The 19,836-nt window shown below is 41.5% G+C and overlaps 1 protein-coding gene across 3 annotated transcripts in view; it reads right to left on the bottom strand.

Moving 5' to 3' along the window:
• thsd7ba (thrombospondin, type I, domain containing 7Ba) overlaps window positions 1-19,836 on the bottom strand; it is a 164,407-nt gene that overhangs the window by 39,537 nt on the left and 105,034 nt on the right. For all 3 annotated transcript variants that reach the window (XM_047601770.1, XM_047601769.1, XM_047601771.1), the window contains exons 13-16: window positions 19,503-19,606; window positions 12,107-12,298; window positions 3,402-3,668; window positions 2,763-2,941 (exon numbers count right to left, since the gene is read on the bottom strand). In XM_047601770.1, the coding sequence (XP_047457726.1) occupies window positions 2,763-2,941; window positions 3,402-3,668; window positions 12,107-12,298; window positions 19,503-19,606 (742 nt within the window). The remainder of the gene's footprint in view (window positions 1-2,762; window positions 2,942-3,401; window positions 3,669-12,106; window positions 12,299-19,502; window positions 19,607-19,836) is intronic.

Here is a 19,836-nt window from a genome sequence, read left to right on the forward strand (position 1 = left end):
GGTTTCCAATATACCGCATGGCAAGATATTGCACATGATTTTGTGCTGAAATCCTAAGACCAGACCAGCAGCATATGAGATTACATTAAGAGTAAGAGCATTTTACAATGCAACATTGAGCTGGAGTAGTTGCAAATGCAATGTACTGTAACCTATTGTATTTGCTGGAGCATAAACCTTCTTAAATGTAATAAAGATCAGACCTAAACCGCTCATGTTGGTCTACACTCCGCTAACATAACCCGTAAATGATAACACTGATTCCTACACCTTGAATTGTAACTGCACATGCAAATATCTGAAGCTTAGATTAGAGCTCCTAAACTCATGGTCTCACTTATTTTCACAAAAACAAAAAATGACCACCCTCCAAATATATATAGATGGCTTATACTTGTGCCTTAATGGTATAGATACAGAAATGCAGAGAATATATTATCACAAACTAGTCATTCACTGTGTGAAGCCCTTCCATTGTGATTGCTGTTGCTAAGTTATAGCTGGACACATGCCGAACGGAGAAGTTTAGCAAAGAATGAAGTGGAAGCAAGCCTATAGTGTATTTAGTGTGGTTCCACTTAAAGTTAGATCTACATCTTATTCTTTTCCCACTTGTACACCAGGGCCTAAGGGGGCGTGTTCACTGAAAGCCATGTATGAAATATTCATCTTGATTAACTTGTTCATGGTCAGAGTTTACAAATGGGGGGGAGAAAAAAAATCTTCGTACTACCTCATTAACAGCATACTTAGAGTTTATTTTCCACACCAGTTCTCACACAGACACCGTGGCCATTTCTGCTCATTATTTTCATGGCAGCGTTTTCTCGCTCTCTTCCACTCTCTCCCTTGCTATCTCACCCCCTATCTTTCGTGCTCACTCAACCGCGTGACGAGAGGATGATTTGTGGCGCACTGTAAATTTCATCTCAGTCAAGCCAATCACTTCTGGCTGTGGCTCAAGGGGAAACATCTGCTTTTGGGAGCGAGGCTAAGACTTCCCCTGGAGAGCGCTTCACGGTTCACCATCGGCGATAAGGGGGCAAGTGGTTGCGGAGTAGAGGCCAGTCATTAGGACTGAGACTAAATTAAGAACTGCGGTCTGAATGCGAGTATCGAGTCAGAGCTTTGCAGCACTTTGACTCAAGTGAAAGACGGATTTCTCTGATACCGCGTTGAGGCCATTCAGACGTTTCCTTGTTTAGAGCAGAAAAAGTAACCTCACGGACCTATTGAACAAGCACAAAAGTTTCCACCAAGGAGATTTCCACCCACACCTTGAACAGATGTATTTCCCTTTAAATGGCCAATTTAGTAATGTTAACAATGTCCCCCCACTCCACCCTCGGCATAAACCCATGAGGACATGGGCAGCCACAGTCTCCAATTTCAGTCGCGAAGGTTATTACAGGGCATTACAACAGGGGCCATATAGACCTTGTTAGTGAGCACTTGACCATCTGTACACAAATATCCACTGGAATATTTTTCACACAGCCGTGCCTCATCTCCATACTGACCTCTACAAACCAAAGTGTCCTTTCAAGCCCATTCGAGCATACAGACAGCATTCATAAAACACGTCCCCTCTTTAAACCGTGACCCCCGAGAGAGATGTGCTGTCACAAAATATTCAGAGCTGCAGAGAAAACCTCAATATGGAATATCAAAAGCTCCCATCTGTCCACTCGTCCTCTCACCGCAAGCTCAACGTTGTCCAGCTTTTATGTCAAGGAAAAAGGGCATGTCTTGCAAGGCCAATAATTTGGTCTGACTGAAGACGCCGGAAAATGAACGGGTCACCCAGGAGTCCCAGTGTCTGATGGGTAATAAACCTTGTCATTGAAATGTGAACAGAATGCAACAGTTCCACTGTGACAGCAATTGGCTGCAGCACAATGAGGGCCGAGGGAAAATATTCCAAAAAAACATAGAAGAGAAAACAATTAAGATGCAAACCACATCCAGCATACTAATGTCCCCAGTAAGATAATGCTGCATGCCCGTGTAAAACATGGGAGTGCGGACACTATTAGCATTTAATTTTTGTTTTCTACCAGTTGTGTGGTGGTGCACACAAATAGACTCCCGGTAATGACTGACCTCATCGGCATTCTTTGATATGAGTCCCTGCAAAACTACAGTATCAGTTCGAGGGAAGGTAATAAGGTCATCCCTGATATGCTTGTTTTTTTTGTTTTTTTTGCTGTGTCTCCATGCAAAATTTTAAATGTATTATCCTAATGCAGGGGTCTTCAACGTTTTTCAGGCCAAGGACCCCCCCAACTGATGGGGAGATTAGAGAGGGACCCCCTACCTACTATATGTGTTCTATATCAAACCCGGCCTACAGCTACTTATAAATACACATTATTATTATCATTTTGCATTCAATGTTAAGCTATTCAAATAATACACAGGTTCAAAGATTCAATAGAAGGGTGGTTGTGCGATTACCATAAACATAAACGTGCCTAAATTTGTTGAGGAAACTGTAGCGGAAAATTAAAAAATATACATAAAAATGTCTAATCAACCAAAGATTTTGCGACCCTCCTATGGTACTTCCGCGGACCTCCTAGGGGTCACGGACCCCCTGTTGAAGACCTATGTTCTAAAGACTAAGTGTTGGAAAAATAACTGTCCAAAATGTCTCAAACTATCCACTTCAAAGACAGACAACAAAAACAGCCCCACGTTAAATTTTCCATCTTGTACTGTCTTAGTTGCTGTACTGTACTGTATATAACCACGAGCATTACCTGGTTCTTCAAATCCAGCTTGGGGCACGGGCGTCCCCCATTGAAAGCCTTCTCCCTGAGCCACTTGGACCTGATCTTCAAACCGCTGCCACAGGACGCGCTGCAGGCCGACCACGCAGACCAGTCGCTGAGCTTACAGTCTAGGGGACAAGGGATCTGGCAAACTTCCACAACGTAGCCTGCAAGCGAATATTGGCAGACGGAATGAGAAGGTCTGATTCACACTTGGTCATCAGCCGCAGTGAGGATCACATTAATGATGTCAGACAGACATGCCACCGGCTTGTTCTTTATGTCAGACCTTAGACTCATTGACTGTGACACAGAGAGCTAATTATCTGACTAATGAGAGGCTCATTCCTATACCCTGCCAAGGATTTTCACTGGGTTTTGTATAATGCTTTTTGTTTTCGCCATTAAGCTTTATTGGCATTATATACTCAACTGTCACAACAATAAGACATAGCAATTAAGCATGTCCGCTAACCACCATCTACAAGAAGGCGTTGCAATTCAGCTTTAACCAATACCACAGTTTTATTAAAGATGAGTAAAGCTGATTTCCATCCACTAGTCTTGCTCAGCTTTAAAGGACTTGAAGGTCAATCAGTTATTCTGTGCGCTTTATTCCTGTCCTACCTGAGTCCGTGCAGAACGTCGGATTGACCAGGTGCCCCTGCTGGTTGATGCAGGCCACGGCTTTGTAGCGCAGACCTTGGCCACACTCCTTTACCTCCCGGTGACTCATCCAACCCTGCAGCGACCCCAGAACCGCAGCATCGGGGAGGATGCAAACGGACCAGTTCCCATGGGGCTGGGATAAAAACTCATCGCAGGGACAAGGCTCCGTCTCCACCAGCGGGTACAGCTCCTCGTTTAGGCAGAGCTCCTTCTTTTTGCTGCGGCCTGGGCGGGAGAGCGAAAGAGCAGAAAAGTTAGCGCATCAGGTGGGTGATGAGAAAAGCCGCATGAATAAGACTGAACATTTTTGAAACGGAGGCAGAGCTGCTGAATGCATAAATAGTTTCACCGGCTCATTAAAACAGCAGCAGATTAATTTGTCAAATATAAATACGAATTACAATGACATCTTTTTCTTTTTTTTAAATTCACAGCCGTGCATTAACAGTATTAGCAGGTGAGCGGACTACATTACCAGCACTGCTACCAACAAAGAGTAAATTAGTTTCTATCATTGCGGCCGCGAGTAAAAGAGGCACACACTGATGCGAGGAAGTCTTTCTCCGCTTGCATATATCCAGCCTCTCGCTGCCTTGTTTTTGGGGCTAATGAGATCACTGTTGCAATTTCTCGTGGGATTTCTTCCCTCCACTTCCGCTGCTGGTTAGTTTACAAACTGGTATCACCGGTTTCATTACTCTCGCCCGCATTTAAGCAGGAACCAGAGCTGTCTGTCTGCAGACATACGAAAAACTCCTCCAAAAAATGGGCCAAGGCAATGACAGAGGATCTAGCTCGCTATAAAATGTGCCATCGCAAGAAAACTCTTTAGAGCATTACGTAACGCAGGGAGTAGGCTGACATTAGGTACTTTCTGTATACCATTCATTCCAGGGCAATTGAATAAAGACGCATTCACACTGAGAAAGAAAGGCCATTAAATTGCCTGCAACCGTATACTTTTCTGCCGCTGAAAGCTGGATTTTGAGGATAAATTTGCTCTTCCCAGCTGAGTCATCTCACCACAGCCTCGGTGCACGTTAAATGGCTGAAATGTATCTATTTCAGACACAGCATAACAAATGATACACCTATCAGTCAAAAAGTGTGCCGTGATCAGCTAAAAGAAAGCACTTGTTCTTTTTTTTTTGTGCGCGATGCCTAAGGTACCCCGGGGAGCGATTGGCGCCGTCTGCCAGCGTATTAAACTTTAATTTTTCTATTTATTTTCAAGTCCCTTTAGGGAATGCTACACACTTCTCACCTGTGTTGGTGCACTGCAACTACAGGGAAGGTTAGACCTGAGTAATTGCTCTTCAAACACAGTGTAGAATTCTATTTACACGCGCTATGCAGAAGAGCAAGCCACGCAAACAACAGCACCGCTCTCTGTTTAACCGAAACATAATTTCTGTGATCACAATCTTTTTACGGCAGCTCTGGGCGAATGCGTCACGTTTAGCCGCGGCACGTACAGACTCTGTGTGCTGCCGTGAAGACCAGAAGGAATAAAACACTACAGCTCCCTCACAGCGGAGGAAACACAGTGAGACCTCTCCCTTGAAAATGTCTTGCAATTTTTTTCTCCTAATGCACATTTATTCTCTTTTTTTTTTTCTCCAAGCATGACTTCTCACCAGCACATAGCGCTCGCGGTTTATTATTAATGATCACAAGTGCACAGTCTTTGATTCGAGGAGCTGACAATAGTGGAGGAACGGACAGACAATAGAAACCTGCGCAGATACCCGAGCGCTGTAACATCATTAGCGATGTTCTGTTCGGCTCTTCGTTTGAGATTAAGTGCCGTAATTGGCTTTTTGGTATGTGCACCTTCCCCCCTGCGACAGCGTGTCTAGTGGGTTAGCACGTGATCTACCAAGGCTCGTTTTAATTGAGACTGTGGTGCCAAAATGCTTCTGACACATCAGTCAGGAAATGATATTAATCAATGGATATTAGGAGACAGAGTGATAAAAAGCGAATTGACAGCAGTGAATGAGTCTTACCATAGGGGTATTGGCACAACACTCACCACATTAGAACGAGCGCTCCAAACTCTGGAAGACGGGCTCAGTTTTGGCAAGATATCAAGATTTATAGCCGTGATCAAAAGGCACTCTCCCGTCCACGGGGCAGTTTTTCATTCTGGTTTTGCATTAACAGTAGTGAGCTTTACGACCACTCTTCAGGAATCCTTCGAGTGACATCACATAGGGCTCATCCAACTTAATAACGCCACATGTGAGCGTCTCAGAGCGCCAGCTATAAATCATTTGTCTGAACAGAAAAAAAAAAAAAAAAAAAGATTATGCATGATGAAATAAAAAAAAAGAAAAAAGAAACGTGATCCGGAGAGTAACACAGGAGCTGGAAGGCGTGTCATCCTGTCACAAAATATCACTTTCAACACAAGTAACAGATACAACCTGTCAAGCTGTCCGACTGCTCAGAAAGGCCCCTAATGATTGATTGTCTGCTTTGTATCATCATCGTGGAATAACAATATATATATATAAATAAAAAAAAACAGGTATTGTCTCTTCTCAACACCTATGATTATTGTGCTGTCACCGAAGGGTTATGGCTAAGAGACACCCTGTCAACACCCCTTCATCTTCTTGTCTGGGAAAATAATGCATTCAATAAGAGAGCTGGCCTCCCTGCAATATTTGCATTCACTTCTTGGAATGTATTGACAAACCAATCTCATCCAAACGGTTGGACTGAAGGTTAGATAGTAAAATAGTCAGAAATACGAGACGGTTATAATCCCCCTGAACAGAATATGAGTCTTTTCCATTTTTCTTTGTTGGTGCGTATTCATTAAACCATCTGGAGTTTCCGTTGATGTGTGACCGGGAGGCCTTGAACCTTCTATCTTGGGTCGCCGGGTGACATAAACGCTCGCCAGTCATAAACGCGTGAATCTCTCCCGTTACGTCCTTCTCTCCTTCGTGGTTTGAAAGCGTCAGCACGGCCTCACGGAGTGGCAGAGATGAAGGTTAATCTGTCTTTGTTAATTGGTTTGTATATTTAATTTATCACAGCACCAGACAAACTGACATGAATACAAATCTTAATAATATAATATATCACATTAAGATGAATATAGAGCCACTAGGCTCGTATAGTAATCCCTCACGTTTAGCAACAAAGACTCTCGTGAGACAGTACAGCGTCTTTACATCTACTTTACTTGTATGTGTGTGCGACAAAATGTAGTGTTGCGTTACACATCCAGGAAGGAGCAAATCAGCCATATAAGGCATGATTATGATTAGGAATCATAGTTTGACATGGTACTAATTTAAAGGAAATTAGGCATGACCTGTTGCATTTATATAGAGAACTATATTGTTTGTGTCTTTATACAAAAATTGCTGTAGAGGTTGTTATTTTCTTGTTTTTTTGGTTCAAATGAATCCTGCTGGTCCCCCGAGGGAACAACCAGTCAACACTTTAATGAATTGCCGTCCCCAGTGAATAAGCAAATTGCTATGTAATTGTCACAATTAAAGGAAACACCTCGTGTGCTGTAAAATGAAAGTGCTAACGGAATTCCTTGACCCGTGCCAGATGGAGAAGGCGCGCACACACACACGTGTGCACGCACACACGCACACACACACACACACGCGTATATGCGCACACAAAGCCCCGCACAGCAGTTTTGGTAATCCAGCTATACTTGTGCACCCCTATTTGTTTCATGGATCCTGGGTGTCCTCAGCCTCCTGAGTGCCCAGTCAGTGAGCAGCCCATCTGTTTCTGAAGTGGGTCTGATTGCAAACATTCCTCACAGAGTGTGAACTCACCGCTGTCACACCGCAATTCACCGACAATCTGTTCAATCCACGCCACTGCTGGTGGTTGATTGAAAAGTGAGAGTGCAACATCACTTCACTTTGACAATCACATTACTGCTGATAGCAACACATAGACCTACCGGCACCACAAACACTCAGCATTTAAGTCCCCAATATACAATTTGTTTTTTTTATGCTGCCTTTTAATTAAACACATTTATTTTTCTTAATCAGTTTTTCTTTTTTCTTTTTTGGAATAACTGTTGTACTGAATAGTCATATGACACGGTACAGATGTCGTTGTGTCGAACATATGCAGTCATACAGTAAGGTGAAGTATGAGCTGGCTTTACAAAGATATCAATAGGTTGATAAGGGAGGACTCGTGCCCTCGTTTCCTCCCTTTGATTAGAACAATGCGCCCGATTATATTCTTTATTGATCTCGTTTTAAACTGCTTAAACACGACCACACTTCTAAGCTGTTGACGCTGTCCTAGGTTCCACTTTTCATGGGAAACACTCAGTGGGAAATGTTAATTTGCCCGGTAGAACGCATTATGTCCTTGATATTTCTTGATTGGTTGGTGCATAACAGAATAGGCTGAACTGGTTCTAAGGAATGCGTGTTACATTTTTTAGTGTAATAACTGAGAATATATTCTGTTTTCTGACTGTGTGCTACACACTACAAAGACAGCTCTCCATTCCCACAGACTCAGTCTGCTTTGGTGTTTTCAAGAGCGTTTTAGAAAATCATTCTTACCTTCGAGCTCACCTCTGTGCGACAGCTACACACAACACCGTCCTACCATCTTGTTTTTGTCATTCATATACTGTATACTATTCTATTCTTACCGCTGTTTTTCTCCTATTTGTTACCACTATTGTGTATATTTTGTACAAAGCGTTATTTGATTCAGTGTCTGCTCTTGTTTTGTAGACGTTCAATTTTTTTTTTTATTATTAGTATTATTTTTAACCTTTTGTTGATTGTGTTCCTCTAACATATCAGTTTCCCTCATGGGATCAATAAAGTCTATCTGTCCGAGGTTACAGCTAACTGGAAACCTCAAGGGCTGAAAAATGAAGTCAGTGCTTTAATGCCAAAAGCTGCAGGCCCTCTAATGGCATTTCGCAGGCTGGCTCGCAAAGTGAGTCAATTCCCACAGACTCCCTTGTTAATCTGGTCCAAACAAAAATGTCTGTTATTCATTTCCCGTTAATACTGTGCAGAGTGGGTGGGTTTATAAATGCAGTAATTCACCTGTTTAATTCATTACGAGGCTTATAAATTATGCATAATTAAAGACGTTTTAACATTGCATGACAGATGGGTGCCGTCACAGGTCGCTAGCTGTTTGCCTTGGCGTCATCTGCTCACCTTAACTCACCTCACACTCTCACTCTCCCGATTTTAGATAAGCTGAGAATTTAACAGTTAGCCAGTAACCGCTAAGATGGCGATGGCTGAGAAACTGCTCTTCAGGAATACAATGGTCAAGGTTTCCTTATATACAGTCAGTAGCTGTTAGATAATTAAATATTCCCTGAAAGCTAATATTACTCAATAGATTGACTGATATTATTATTATACTTCATGTTGTCACATAGGGGTGGGAAAAATATCAATATGGCAATACATCACAATTCTTTTTCTTCCGATAAAATATCAATTTCAGAAGAAAAAGTCATGTTTTGGGTCGATTATGAACGACTTTGGCAGCTAAAGCACTAAGGCTGACATTTGGAGGCACTTTGGCTTTCAAATGGAAGAAAGAATTAATAAGCCGGACAAAGAGTATGCAGTTTGCAAAGTGTGTTTTGACATTTAAGTGGCAAGAAACTTGATCCATTTTTCTGAACAAGTGCAATAAATTGGAAGTGGATGATTTGAATTAATATTGTTTAACGCACTTTGTTCACCCGATGTACAATTTGTATTTGAAGCTGCATTCAGAATATGTCAGTGAACTAAGTAGAGTATTTTACTATATCACAATGTCATAATATCACAATAATATATCGTATCGTGATTCAAGTATCGTGATACGTATTGTATCATGAAGTCCTTGCCAATACCCAGCCCTATTGTCAGATATATGACTAAATTGCAACATATACAGCACATGTTACATGTTAAAAGTCCTAAACAGTAAAAGTCACATCATGAACAGACAGGTCTAACTGTTTCATTTGCTGTCTGCCTCTGATGTATTACAATGCGTGATAGTCAAACTCATGTCCCACGACAGAGGTGTATAATAAATCCTACTGTCATCCACTGTTACACTACTGCCTGGGACTATGTGTTAAAACTAACCCTAACCCTTTTTTACCCTGTGCTTCTTGGAAAGTTGAGTGAATTTCGCTGGAAATGATTTTAAGCTTTTGGCAATAAAGAATTTAATTAAAATAAACTAAAACGTAAATTTGAAATCATAAAACATCCATAAAGTTGAGAAAACACGAGAGCCAAGATAGTATTGAGCCATAAAATAAAAAAGTAATAAATTCAGTTCAGGATAGCAAATTGACCATTAGAACTATTGTATCTCAGTAACAAGTCAGCCCTGAACGATACACGTGGGGTACTTAAAAGCTTATTCTGACAAAAAAAAGAGAATTTGTTCCTGAGCCGTTCACAACTGCTCAATGTTGGATAGTGCAGCAAAACCATTTATCTACAGTTAAGCTCCTATATACACACAGAAGCTCTACTGCCTGATCTGTGGGGGAAATCATTCACAGAACTTCACGTTTCAGTGCCTATACAACATTCAGCTCCCCGCTGGAGAACGTAGCTATAGCTACAACTCAACACTTGCCAATAAAACGCTGGCGAAAACATTTATGCTTGTATCATTTTCTAAAACGTTTCCTCCACACAAGTTAAGTCATCCTTTATTTTGACAACCCGCTGAAACGGTGCGGGCTGCGGAAATGTGTATCATTTAAACATCAACCATAAAATATGCGAGTATAATTAATATAAACAAACTAAAAGCTTGCCACCCGCTTTCTTTCTTAAAACCGTAGTCAGAGCTTTTGACAAAAAGTGACATTATAATTACGCAGGAACCAGCCATGTTTACTGAAATTAAGATGTGAATTTAGCGTGTTGCTGAAGTATGAAAGAAGTCTCCATTCTCCACAGGCATCAACATATCTACTGCATATCAGTTAAAGATGATATGTTAGAGATCTGTACAAGCCGTGGCGGTGCTCTCCCATGCTGCCTCCCATGGGCACTAAATACACACGATAAGCCTCATCCACAACCAGCCAGCTTAAAAGGACATAAGGTGATACCGTCTACAGCTATTCACTGCTCAAATACGCTCTGCAAGAGGCAGTAGTGGTGTAAAGATGCACGGTGATCCACAATAGATTGTCAAATACAGTACATTCACACCAATGGGCTATTTAAACTCACAAGGTCACCTTATATTAACATTTCTAGACTTCAGGGAACTGGAACACCTGCAGTAAATCCACACAGAATGAATATCCTAATTCCTCATATAAAGGCACCCAGTTAGCTCTGATTCACAATATTACAGCTTTAAAATAACAGCGCAGGGCCACCCATACTACCCTAATGGAATTATGAAAAGCCTCATACTGTTTCGTGGGAGAAAATTTAAGTCAGACGTGTAACATCTAATCTGCTAAGTACAAAAGCAATCATGTGTGAGTGCTTTGGTACGCCGTTTGTGCGCAGGAGACAAGCCGACAAAGCCTTAAACAGAGGTCACGGCTGCTCATTCTATGTCTTCCTATTACTCAAGCCCAGCCAGTGTGTGAGCACACTGTTGTAATGAGTTATAAGTGGCGTGGCTCACAGTTGTTAAATCACAATGGTGCAAATGTCTGTAATAGTGGGACTTATTCAAGCTAAACAATTACACTTTTTCTAACAGCACTGGAAAATGTGCGACCACGTCGGTGCCTTTAATTCAGCCAGTTCACGGATGTATTCTGACATTCTTGGCTCTCTCTACTTCCAGGAAATCTAAAAGCCGTGCATTACAACTTAAACAGCATTTTCCTTTGGACCTTCAACATGACTTTCAGTCTGGATACACAGAATATACTGTAATATGGCTCAAGGAGGCTTTGCAGCACAGCTGGATTATGTAAGCATTGACCCTGGTACGCTGCCAACGTCCTTAACCACAGACTAGATCTCAAACCCTCCAGTGAGTTCGCTTTCCATCGCCTTTTTCTGACTGAACACACGTTAGCAAGTGGTAAAGTTGCTATTAAAGTCTTGAAATACTGACCCATTACAAACCAGCTCTTCCGATACAAACCCACCACAAAGCTAGGGATGATTTCATGTGTTAGAGCATTATAGAAGGAGACAGGGTATGTTTACTACGAACCCTCCGGCATCAGATAAAATATTCATGAAGACAAATAGGATCCAGCCTGGTCTGCAACCACAGCATGTAATTCCAATTTTGCCATCTGCACTGAAATAAGGGATTACAGACTGCGAGAGACCTAATTTAGACCTGACATAATGCTGCTAGGAAGTTACAGTAACAGAACCAGAATGAGAAAAGAGGCTAATATTAGATCGTGGCGCGTCAAAGAATATGCTTTCCAGCACACAGAGAATATACCACAATTAACCCTGTTACAAATTAACAAATAAAACCTTTAATTGGAACATTTTGTGTTCATCTGGTACATGATACACGAAACAGCCATGAGCTCACGCATCTTTTCTGCTTCCACGTACTGCAGGAATTGAGACCATGCCACTGTTACAGTCGCAAAGATCAAACCGTTGCCTTGAATGACATTCGTGTTTCACAGTCTGCAAATAAAAGTAAAGAGTCTTTACCTGTGAGTGAGCGTTTGCGGCTCCGGGAGCTGCCGCATCCGGCACATTCAGAGAACTTGGACCATGCGGTGAGAGCACAGTCGTCCTTGCAAGCCACCCGACACTCTCTGCTCTGAGGGGGCAAGGGGCCAGCCCATCGCAGACACTCTGTCACATTAGCCGACTCGCCGCTCTCTGCAACACAGCTGACTCCTGCGAAACACCGGGAGAGATAAGAATGTCACTGCAACACCGGATCTCTGGTATTTTACGACAAATGTAAAATCCCCAAAAGTTATTTTCAATGTCATTTGTGCTTCGATAGGCCAGTTTTCATCATGAAATGTTTTGTTTTATATTTACAACTCTGTGTGTGAATGAGCCCACTGTGTCAACAGTCAGACTTACAGAGAGTATTCTCGTGCAGATATCATGTTAAGAAATGCTAATTCAACCTTCAAGCGCAGTGTCTTTATCCGGCTTCTTCAGATAACTATGATTTATTGACTAAACACAATAATGGCTCAACAGTCGCCCAACCTGAAAGCTAAATAATTTTGACAGAATGATCTATATTGTCTAGTCAAATTCTCAGTATATGATAATTTGATGATATAAGGAAACAGGAAGGCATACCAATTCAGACGTCAAGCTACAATACCAGCCCAGATGTGATAATGGTATGTGCTCAGAGCAAACGCTGCTTTTTGTGCAACAGAAGTGAGAACAATACTTAAAAAAAGAACACTTACAGGTGCAGACACAGCACGCTCTTACAAAGGCCCAGAGCAAAAGGCATGATCAGTAGAGAGATCGGAATGAGCAAAAAGAACTCTGTATTTATTCTAACTGTTTAAGTGAGCAGGTCTTGTTGTTCATCATCTCAGTTTAATGTGAGAGCAAATCAACATGCAGGCACCGTTTGGCTTGTTTTAACTTTATGCAACCCTTATTGGCGCACAACAGATGCACCTGTAACTTGTAATAAGAGGCTCTGCCTGGTGGTGCAATCTGGTACTGCAGCAAATCTACATTCAATTTTCAGCAATGAACCGTTTAACACAACAAGTTAGTAGCACAGGTAATTTCATAAAAACAAACTTTCAAGAACAGCGGTTTATGAGTTCCCAACACACAATTCAATATCATTCTTTTATTTATTTATTTTTCTCAATAAACGTAGAGTCTCAGGCATAAACCTGGACGGCCGTGTGCAGCCTAAACAATCAGTAACTGCATAAAGTATTTATGTTGATTAATATCCTAGTAAAATAAACACCGCACACATTTAAATGTAATGTAATTAAACACGATCATGTATGCAAATGAGGGCTGAGTTAAACGGCGCATCAGTAAGAAAATATTCACACAAGTATATTAAGACCATGCATATTTTATAGCAAGTTAGTTATACCCCTGTCAGAGAGACCCTTGTTAATATGCAAATATATGCAAAAAGGTGCTCCAAAACCAAATCATCTAATCTACGGAGGGAGCGCGAGCAGGAAGAAGGACATATCCGCGAGTTACTGTTCGCAGGAGCTGATTCTCACAAGAACACAGCCTTTTTTCAGCATTTCACGTGTCAAAGTGACGAAAAAGCAGCAGACTGTAACAATGGTGCAGGATTTGGATAGGGACGTTATAAATTTGGTGTCTCTAGCGGCAACACAATGCAAACAGCCCGCAGACAAAAAACACTTGAATTACAATGATCAGCAGAGCCACAAGGTGGAAACGAATGTTTTTCCTTTTTAATCTTTCCAACATTTAATATTTCAGTCCGCATGGTGCATGGCATGGAGGATTATGCGCAATTGCTCATTCTTGAGAAGCAACATAAATGCGAGATATAAAAAACAGCGCCACATGTAATGCAAGTCCATCTAAGAAATGAAACAAAAAGCTAAACCTTCCAGCCGAGGTGAGAGAGGGAGGGGCATTCGTCAGGTGCTGCTGAGTTTACGGGGATAGCTGAACGGGCTGAGAGCAGACGTGAACATTATTAGATTGCGCTGCATTCATATTTGCCGTTGTGTCCTGGAAATTATTTAAATACGCGGAGGAAACTTCCCCTCCGCCAGCGCCTCGTTGTCTTTGAGGATCTATGCCTTTAATCCATTGTATTGATTTCTATTTGACTTTTAAATTTTGCCCTCTGACAGAAACTGTGTGGTTTGTGCTGCGAATGCGTGGGGTGGACATTTACATACATCGTGTACGAGGCCTCCACACAGGCAGCACGCTTGGGACGGGAGGCATTGTTTAGGTGCATTTATGTAACCGTCAAGGATGCGATTCAATGTGTGTTTGTATAGGCTACAATGAACCTAATTGTACTGTTGTTCTTCCTAAAAACAGTGTGGGGAAAACCACAAGTGAAGAAGAATTAGAAACAGAATTAGTCTAACCGTCATCGCTGTGGTGAGGTCTGTATGTCTCCGTAAACATTTACCTGCACTCCTGTCCATTTGCCTCGAACGGTCTCGTCTCCTAGCTAACCTATTCCACCAGTGACAACCCCATTCTGTCATCCGCAGCGGCTTTTATTAGCAGAGCCACGCACCGCAAGTAATGACATTCTGATTCCGACCTGCAGGGGCATCCATTTTTAACATATTTTATTTCAGTCTCTGTTTGCCTTAGCGCCATTTGCGCGGCCTTTCGCTTCACCTGCTCTCAAAAAACGCTAGCGTTCCTGTCACGGTGCCTTCATGAAGAGCCTTTGATTATACAGTTGGTGACGAAGGTTAACACTCCACCTTCTTTAAAAGCTTAATATTGTGGTGAACCTGGGAGGTCAAAGGAAATTCTTGCGTGTGTGTGTCCACTCAAAGATCGACTTCCAGTGCACATAACACCCCAACCACCCACTATCAAATGGAACCTTTATGTTATTTCCGTCACACATGCTATGGTATTTATATAATGTTCTCTGGCATAATGTTCGTAATGGCCGTTAAGTGACGCCTTTTCTGAAGTAGAAGATCATCAGCATGACTCATGCTCTTTTTAATCATTCCTCAGAACAGTTCTGAGCTGGTTATTAGACCCAATTTGGCTGAATATAGACAGCGTAGTGTAGTAAATGTGAAGAGCATTAACTAATTGCTCTTACTCTACTTCAAAGGTTTTTCCCACAGTTTCCCCAGTTATTTGGCAAGGCTAGACTTCATCTTCCCCAGTGTTTTTCCACTTAGCATCGCCTTGCGTCCGTGGGGTTTATCTGGTGTGACAGGACAGTGTATGCGTTGCAGCGCTCGACTCATTCTTGGCTAGAGAGCAGCGTTCGCTTAACATGCAGCCTCGCGCCCGACGCGATGGGACGCGCCGAAGCATTTACTCAAGCCGAGAAGATACTGACTGTGTCAACTTCAAACCCCATCGCATGTTTATTGCTGACTTTGTCTATCATTGTAATCTCACAGCATGGGTCCAAGCAACGGTTCACTGTTAGGTTTGCAATATATCCAGCATTCTGATGTTTGTGTTTTTTTTTCCAGAAAATTCCTTCAAAATGTCCTTAAATTGTGTTTGGAGATCTTGTCGTCACTAGCCGTGAACTGGTTTCCCAGCGCTGCACAGTACAGGCTTAAAGTTTACTTTAAGTTTTCAACGAGAACTTCTGCACAGTTGTTCTCCCACGAGAGGTAACTGACAGCCAAACGGCCGCTAACCACAAGAAAATAAAAGAGGACTCTACATTAATTGTGTTTCTGGCGTGACCCCTCTGTAAGTGTCGGTTCAGGCACCAGTCGCACTGAAAATAAAAACTGGGTTTAATTGTAACAGGGCTGAAAAAATACATTCAGCCCGAAGTTCACTGCACACAAAAAAGCATTTATGATTTGATACATTTACATCTGCCACAATTACTAGATGAAAGGAACATGGGGACTTAAGGTGCACTGATCACCACAATAAAGGCTAAACTGAGGTGAAAATGTTGAGTTTCTGAAACACGCCTGGCTGAGCTGTGACGCACAGGAGTGGCTGCTTGTTATAACAGTAAATGTCAGAACAGTCAGAGTAGAAACGCTACCATTGGTTGTTTGTTCCCAGTGGACGGAAACGCATGATTACACCCTAAAGCTCTGCAGGTATAAAACACTGTGTTAAGACTGTGTTATGAAAGTATTATTATATATTGTATATACTCCGTTTTACATCCTTTTCCTATTTAAATGTTTAAATAACTATTTAGTATGGGCATAAAACATTCAGCATTTATACGCTAAATGTTATATATGTATGTATAAAAAATAAGATTTAGCATATAAATGCTAAATAGTCATTTAAACATTGAATTATATTTTACAAATTAAATGTTAATATACTGCGTAAGACAATTTCTTAATTATTTAATGGTGTGATAATAATTACCTTATATCCAGTGTTTTATAGCAAGCTGCAGACGACTGATACGTGTCAATCAAAGCCCGTTCCTCTTCACCGGAGCCTGATGGGATACCACTGACACTGTTTAATTTCCCCAAACATACTGTACGCTGATTAAGTCCATCTGCACAGAGAGTCTGTGGCTTCTCTGTGATTAATATATTCCTGAGCAGGTTGCTTTCACTCTTCTCTATTTTTTTAAAAAATTTTTTTATTAGAACTTCAAATGGGAGCTGTAGGGGTGCACTTCTGCCGTTCAAAAGTCACCACGTCTGAGCGTGGTCTCACAGGTAAAATACGCCCTGAAGCACAGTAATTAAACATTTCAATAGAAACAGGAACATTAAAAGACCTTTAAAGAATCACTCGCAGACAGACTGCCTTGTTGACTTTTGAAAGTCAGCCCTAATCGCAACCAAGATTCAAAATGTCACCAGTAACTCAACGTAACATTTGAGGGGACTGAATTCAACGTGCCTTTAAATGAAAACATCCACCTGGCACATTTGTAAACTCTGGCATCAAAACTGGAATTCACACCTGTACAACTTCTGTTTTCTGGATTTCAGCACAGCACAAGTTAGTAATAAGCGACTCACCAGTGAGACACTGCCTGTTATGAGGCTTCTTACTGCAAGAAGATAAGGAGAGAGAAGCAGCAGCCCGCTTATGTTTTACACTGAACTAGGATGAATTACTAACATGCTAATGCTGCAACAGGCTTGTTCAAATCCACTCTCTCAATGAGGGTAATCGTTTGAAGTAACACCTTCTCATCTCGCACACTCGTCCCACAGGATATGAGCACATCTACAATGAATAGTGGATGCATTGGAGGGGACACAGTGTTGAATATTATAGGCTTAACTGAAAGTTATTTTAAGGAAGTCTAGCAGAAAGAACTGTTGCGATGGGGAACAGGAAAATGAATAAAACATAAAATGTTGTTTATTTTATGTAAATTACAAGAACAAATACACGGACACCATAAATAAGGAGTGAATTAGCATGCAGCTGCAACTATGTTGTACCAAATGCAATGTGTGGATATAGGGGTTAATGAATAAAACAGGTGAATCATATGGTAATTTACTGAGCTTAAATCCGCAATATTCTTATTCTTTGGCTCCATGGCACCCTTTCCAATTATTACACCGCAATTTGACATTTATGTGTCCTTTCCTTGAACTTCAGCCATTTACCGATGGATAAATTCTTTGTTGTTTAAAATCTACATACTGCGTTTCTACCATTTGCAGATTCCACACTCACACTTGAGTTTTTCAAATGTCACAGGTATTTAACTTAGCCATTTTCTAATCACATTCAAATAGAAAGCTCTAAAGGTCAACGAGGCTCGCACTTAACCTGGTAACACTGCAAACACTTTTCCCATCCCCGTCGAAAAAGTCAAAGGAATTCAGTTGAGAAATGGCAGTCATAATTACACTGAGTGACGGCGGGCGGCGCCGAGAGCGCAGGCGCCCGGAAGTCCTCGAGGCCGCTGAAGACGTCACCACGAGCCCACGAGTGAATTAGACTGAACACAGCTGTTTGTGGGATTTATTGGGACGTTTGCTCGTCTATAAACGGGAGCAAAATGATCCAATTAACACCCCGGCTTTGTGATGGAGTCGCTCTCACAACTCCGCAGAGGGAAAGGACACTGCACCGGTAAAACACGCAATCATAGTGTACAATGAATTAGAGGTGGTAATTGCATTCTGTTCGAGAATCAATGAATTTCTTGTTGTTGTTGTTGTTATTGTTGTCATAGTGCTGCATATGCAGCATCCGACAAACAAAATATTCTTTCTTAAATTTTCCCCAATTTACTGTTTTGCACGCTACTGTTGCACATGTTTGAAATAAAAAATGAATATTTGGACCTGTGTATTATATGAATAGCTTAATACTGAACACAAAATGATAATAATAGCACTAGGCCTAGTTTAATACAGGACACATTAGTTTTTTAGCCCATAATTTACAGTGTAACAAATATACTTCAAGTATTACCCCAAAAAATGGAGCAATGCATCTCACCTCATTCCACATCATTTGGATAAATACAGTACATATTAGGGAGCTGAGGTTTATTATGTGTCATTTTACCTTCAGTAATACTGATAATAATATGTTCCCCATGTATGAAATACCACGATGCAGCCTACCCCAAATGAAACTAGTTCAGAGTCGGCCCTGCTTGCGATGTAATGCTAATGCAGGATTTGATTGACCGTTTCAAAATGTCTTGATTTTGTATGGCGCTTTTCTACCTGTTGATACGCAAAGCGCTTTTACAGTCACAGGCGCATCTACGCTTTCGCTCACACAAGCACACACACATTCACACATTCACACAACAGTTCAGTGAAAAATAAAATATGCAATTTTCTCTCTTTTGATTTGATCTGTTTCATTCCCAAGACACGGGGAATTAAATTTATTTTGGGCTAAAATGCACAGCGTGCTTTCTAAAGCAGGCATTCATCGTAACGTCTGCTTGCTTCACTTAAAACTGTAATTAGTAATAAAGTTTGTTTTCGTGAATTGGAAATTTTTCCCTAATTATATCTTTGCTCTTTTCGTGTCACTTTATAAAATGATTGTGGTTATTTCAGAGATAATTTGTGGAACATGCAGTGTCACACTTTTTAAACTTTACACTTTCTCTGTTTGCACTGCGCGGCGTGGCTGATTATTTTGTCCGGTCTGCTGCTAGGGCGCGCCGGTGACCACCTGACTCGCGACGCGCATTAATAAGGAATCGGCTCTGTGACGAGATAATCAAGATGACGCACAGAAAGGCTCCTCTCATTACATTCGCCGAACAAATTGCCTCCTTCCTTAATGTTTCCATCACTTGCTTGTTAACGAAGCCGTTCTGAGAGGGCTATTAAGTCTCATTAAACAGGGACAGTAAACAGATGGAAGAACAAAGCTTAAAATAGGGGGATACACCGCTAGTAGCTGTCTGGAGTATATCGTAAAGTGTTAAGAACACTGTAGCACTTACCTCTTGTTTCCAAGCCATTTCCACAGGCTTCTCCCGGTCCAGATAATCCACGCCTCACAGAATCGGGAACCAGAGTGCAACTGTGCCACTTGTGACTCCTCCAGCTGAATGCAAACGCAAAAGCCAGAGAGACCCCACTCAGTATTATTGCAGCTTCAAGTACACAAAAGATTAATTGATCCCGTTCACATGCTTTTCAGTTTTTTTAATTGGCGTCGCTGTTCACGTGTTTGCAATGAAGCTAAAAATATTACGGTATTAAATGAAGGCCGCTGAAATGCCAGCTGGGTCGGTGCTTGTTGAGAATGTTGCTGGAAACATGGATTCATTTTTA

The sequence above is a fragment of the Mugil cephalus genome, chromosome 12 (assembly GCF_022458985.1).
Source record: "Mugil cephalus isolate CIBA_MC_2020 chromosome 12, CIBA_Mcephalus_1.1, whole genome shotgun sequence".
In the NCBI taxonomy this organism is placed as follows: Eukaryota; Metazoa; Chordata; class Actinopteri; order Mugiliformes; family Mugilidae; genus Mugil; species Mugil cephalus.